This window comes from Echiichthys vipera (assembly GCF_963691815.1).
Source record: "Echiichthys vipera genome assembly, chromosome: 8".
Lineage (NCBI taxonomy): Eukaryota > Metazoa > Chordata > Actinopteri > Perciformes > Trachinidae > Echiichthys > Echiichthys vipera.
In genome coordinates, this window is record NC_139833.1 from 391,945 (window position 1) to 396,944 (window position 5,000).

At 51.3% G+C, this 5,000-nt stretch overlaps 1 protein-coding gene across 1 annotated transcript in view; it reads right to left on the reverse strand.

Annotated features, from left to right (window-relative positions):
- LOC310950048 (multidrug resistance-associated protein 1-like) overlaps positions 1-5,000 on the reverse strand; it is a gene marked incomplete at its 5' end in the record, with an annotated part of 46,157 nt that overhangs the window by 12,226 nt on the left and 28,931 nt on the right. Inside the window, 3 exon segments of the mRNA XM_083917712.1 lie at positions 1,153-1,347; positions 1,828-1,994; positions 4,692-4,850. Of these exon segments, the coding sequence (XP_083773838.1) occupies positions 1,153-1,347; positions 1,828-1,994; positions 4,692-4,850 (521 nt within the window).

The window sequence follows — 5,000 nt, forward strand, 5'->3', positions numbered from 1 at the left end:
AGACGAGTCACAGACACGAGTCACAGACACGAGTCAGAGACACGAGTCACAGACACGAGTCACAGACACGAGTCAGAGACACGAGTCACAGACACGAGTCACAGACGAGTCAGAGACACGAGTCAGGACACGAGGTGGTGCTGGTGTTGGTGATGGTGTTGGTGGTGGTGTTGGTGTTGGTGTTGGTGCTGGTGTTGGTGCTGGTGTTGGTGCTGGTGTTGGTGTTGGTGCTGGTGTTGGTGTTGGTGTTGGTGCTGGTGTTGGTGTTGGTGTTGGTGCTGGTGTTGGTGTTGGTGCTGGTGTTGGTGTTGGTGCTGGTGTTGGTGTTGGTGTTGGTGCTGGTGCTGGTGTTGGTGTTGGTGCTGGTGTTGGTGTCGGTGTTGGTGTTGGTGCTGGTGTTGGTGCTGGTGTTGGTGCTGGTGTTGGTGTTGGTGCTGGTACAGGTGTTGGTGCTGGTGATGGTGTTGGTGCTGGTGCTGGTGTTGGTGATGGTGATGGTGTTGGTGCTGGTGTTGGTGCTGGTGTTGGTGCTGGTGTTGGTGCTGGTGCTGGTGCTGGTGTTGGTGTTGGTGTTGGTGCTGGTGTTGGTGTTGGTGTTGGTGCTGGTACAGGTGTTGGTGCTGGTGTTGGTGTTGGTGTTGGTGATGGTGTTGGTGTTGGTGTTGGTGATGGTGTTGGTGCTGGTGATGGTGATGGTGATGGTGTTGGTGTTGGTGCTGGTGTTCGGTGCTGGTGCTGGTGTTGGTGTTGGTGCTGGTGCTGGTGTTGGTGCTGGTGTTGGTGCTGGTGTTGGTGATGGTGTTGGTGCTGGTGATGGTGATGGTGATGGTGTTGGTGTTGGTGCTGGTGTTCGGTGCTGGTGCTGGTGTTGGTGTTGGTGCTGGTGCTGGTGTTGGTGCTGGTGTTGGTGCTGGTGTTGGTGCTGGTGTTGGTGCTGGTGATGGTGTTGGTGCTGGTGCTGGTGCTGGTGATGGTGTTGGTGCTGGTGCTGGTGCTGGTGATGGTGATGGTGTTGGTGTTGGTGTTGGTGATGGTGTTGGTGATGGTGATGGTGATGGTGATGGTGTTGGTGTTGGTGCTGGTGTTGGTGTTGGTGCTGGTGTTGGTGTTGGTGTTGGTGTTGGTGCTGGTGTTGGTCAGTGCAGAGCATACCGGGTGTAGTCCATGATGGTGTTGAGGCGGTGTGCGATGGTGAGGACGGTGCAGTCATCAAACTGAGTCCGGATGGTGGACTGGATCAGCTGGTCCGTCTTCAGGTCCACGGCGGCTGTGGCTTCGTCCAGAACCAGGATCCTGGTCTTCCTCAGCAGGGCCCGGGCCAGACACAGCAGCTGCCTCTGACCCAGACTGCACACAGAGACGGGCACTTCAGAACACATGTGACGGTGCTGGTGACGGTGTTGGTGCTGGTGCTGGTGTTGGTGTTGGTGTTGGTGATGGTGTTGGTGCTGGTGTTGGTGCTGGTGCTGGTGTTGGTGCTGGTGCTGGTGCTGATGTTGGTGATGGTGTTGGTGGTGTTGGTGTTGGTGTTGGTGTCAGTGGTGCTGGTGCCGGTGGTGGTGGTGGTGCTGGTGTTGGTGTTGGTGTTGGTGCTGTTGTTGGTGTTGGTGATGGTGTTGGTGCTGGTGCTGGTGTCAGTGGTGCTGGTGTCAGTGATGGTGCTGATGTTGGTGATGGTGTTGGTGGTGTTGGTGGTGTTGGTGATGGTGTTGGTGACGGTGTCAGTGATGGTGCTGATGGTGTCAGTGGTGGTGCTGGTGCCGGTGATGGTGCTGATGGTGTCAGTGGTGGTGCTGGTGTTGGTGGACCTGGTCTGGCCGGACCCACCTCAGGTTCTCTCCGCCCTCGCAGCACTGATGGTCCAGTTTTTGGGGCAGAGCCGAGACAAAGGTGCTGAGATGAGCCAGGTCCAGAGCTCTCCACAGCTGCTCCTCTGAGCAGGACTCAGAGGGGTCCAGGTTCATCCTGAGGGAGCCCGAGAACACCACAGGGTCCTGTGAGGGGGTCAGAGGGCAGGGGTCAGAGGTCAGAGGGGTCCAGGTTCATCCTCAGGGAGCCCGAGAACACCACAGGGTCCTGTGAGGGGGTCAGAGGGCAGGGGTCAGGGGGCAGAGGTCAGAGGTCAGAGGTGAGGGGGGTCAGAGGGCAGGGGTCAGAGGTCAGGGGTCAGAGGGCAGGGGTCAGAGGGCAGGGGTCAGAGGTGAGGGGTCAGAGGGGTCCAGGTTCATCCTGAGGGAGCCCGAGAACACCACAGGGTCCTGTGAGGGGGGTCAGGGGTCAGAGGTCAGAGGTCAGGGGTCAGGGGTCAGGGGTCAGGGGTCAGAGGGGTCCAGGTTCATCCTGAGGGAGCCCGAGAACACCACAGGGTCCTGTGAGGGGGGTCAGGGGTCAGAGGTCAGAGGTCAGGGGTCAGGGGTCAGAGGTCAGGGGTCAGAGGTCAGGGGGCAGGGGGCAGAGGTCAGGGGTCAAAGGTCAGAGGTGAGGGGTCAGAGGTCAGGGGTCAGAGGTCTCCTTAAAGCTTCCGTCCTGAGCTGGTGTCTGTTGAACCTGCACCTTCTGCTGAGGTCCAGACTCCACTGTCAGCTGACGGTGCAGTGTCACAGTGTAGTGTAACGTTTAGTGTAACAGTGTAGTGTAACAGTGTAGTGTAACGTTTAGTGTAACAGTGTAGTGTAACAGTGTAGTGTAACGTGTAGTGTAACAGTGTAGTGTAACGTTTAGTGTAACAGTGTAGTGTAACGGTGTAGTGCAACAGTGTAGTGTAACGTGTAGTGTAACGTGTAGTGTAACGGTGTAGTGTAACAGTGTAGTGTAACGTTTAGTGTAACAGTGTAGTGTAACGTTTAGTGTAATGTGTAGTGTAACAGTGTAGTGTAACGGTGTAGTGTAACAGTGTAGTGTAAGTGTAGTGTAACAGTGTAGTTTTATGGTGTAGTGTAACGTGTAGTGTAACGCTGTAGTGTTACGGTGTAGTGTAACAGTGTAGTGTAACGGTGTAGTGTAACATTTTGTGTAACGTGTAGTATTTACGGTGTAGTGTAACAGTGTAGTGTAACGTGTAGTGTAACGTTTAGTGTAACAGTGTAGTGTATCGTGAAGTGTAACGTGTAGTGTAATGTGTAGTGTTACAGTGTAGTGTAACGTGTAGTGTTGCGGTGTAGTTTAACGGTGTAGTGTAACGTGTAGTGTAACGTGTAGTGTTAAGGTGTAGTGTAGTGTAACGTGAAGTGTCACGGTGTAGTTTAACGTGTAGTGTAGCGTGTGGTGTAACGGTGTAGTGTCACAGTGTAGTTTAACGGTGTAGTATAACGTGTAGTGTTAAGTGTAGTGTAACGGTGTAGTGTTACGGTATAGTGTAACGTGTAGTGTTACGGTGTAGTGTAGTGTAACGTTTAGTGTCACGGTGTAGTGTAACGTGTAGTGTTACGGTGTAGTGTAGTGTAATGTGTAGTTTAATGGTGTAGTGTAACAGTGTAGTGTAACAGTGTAGTGTAACGGTGTAGTGTAACAGTGTAGTGTAACGTTTAGTGTTACAGTGTAGTGTAACGGTGTAGTGTAACGTTTAGTGTAACAGTGTAGTGTAACGGTGTAGTGTAACAGTGTAGTGTAACGTTTAGTGTTACAGTGTAGTGTAACGGTGTAGTGTAACGTTTAGTGTAACAGTGTAGTGTAACGGTGTAGTGCAACAGTGTAGTGTAACGTGTAGTGTAACGGTGTAGTGTAACAGTGTAGTGTAAGTGTAGTGTAACAGTGTAGTTTAACGGTGTAGTGTAACGTGTAGTGTAACGGTGTAGTGTAACGTGTAGTGTAACGTGTAGTGTTAAGGTGTAGTGTAGTGTAACGTGAAGTGCAACGGTGTAGTTTAACGTGTAGTGTAGCGTGTGGTGTAACGGTGTAGTGTCACAGTGTAGTTTAACGGTGTAGTATAACGTGTAGTGTTAAGTGTAGTGTAACTGTGTAGTGTTACGGTATAGTGTAATGTGTAGTGTTACGGTGTAGTGTAGTGTAACGTTTAGTGTCACGGTGTAGTGTAACGTGTAGTGTTACGGTGTAGTGTAGTGTAATGGTGTAGTTTAACGGTGTAGTGTAACGTGTAGTGTTACGGTGTAGTGTAGTTTAACGGTGTGGTGTAATGGTGTAGTGTAACGTGTAGTGTTACGGTGTAGTGTAACGTGTAGTGTTACGGTGTAGTGTAACGTGTAGAGTAACGTGTAGTGTAACGTGTAGTGTCACGGTGTAGTGTAACATGTAGTGTAACGTGTAGTGTAACGTGTAGTGTCACGGTGTAGTGTCACGGTGTAGTTTAACGGTGTAGTGTAACGTGTAGTGTAACGGTGTAGTGTTACGTGAAGTGTTACGGTGTAGTGTCACAGTGTAGTGTCACGGTGTAGTGTTATGGTGTAGTGTAACGTGTAGTGTTACGGTGTAGTGTCACGGTGTAGTGTAACGTGTAGTGTAACATGTAGTGTTACGGTGTAGTGTTACGGTGTAGTGTTACAGTGTAGTGTCACGGTGTAGTGTAACGTGTAGTGTAACATGTAGTGTTACGGTGTAGTGTTACGGTGTAGTGTTACGGTGTAGTGTTACGGTGTAGTGTAACGTGTAGTGTTACAGTGTAGTGTAACGTTGTAGTTTAACTGTGTAATGTAACATGCAGTGTCACGGTGTAGTGTCACGGTGTAGTGTCAGACCTGGGGGATGATGGTGATCCTGGAGCGGAGGTCGTGGAGGCCGACCTCCGTGATGTCGACCCCGTCGATCAGGATTCGTCCTTTTGCTGCTTCAAGAATCCGGAAGATTCCTAAAGCAAGAGAAGATTTCCCTGCTCCAGTCCTGCCCACGATCCCCACCTACACACACACACACACACACACACACACACACACACACAGACACACAGACACACACACACACACACACACACACACACACACACACACACACACAGACACACACACACACACACACACACGCACACGCGCACACGCACAGACAGAGAC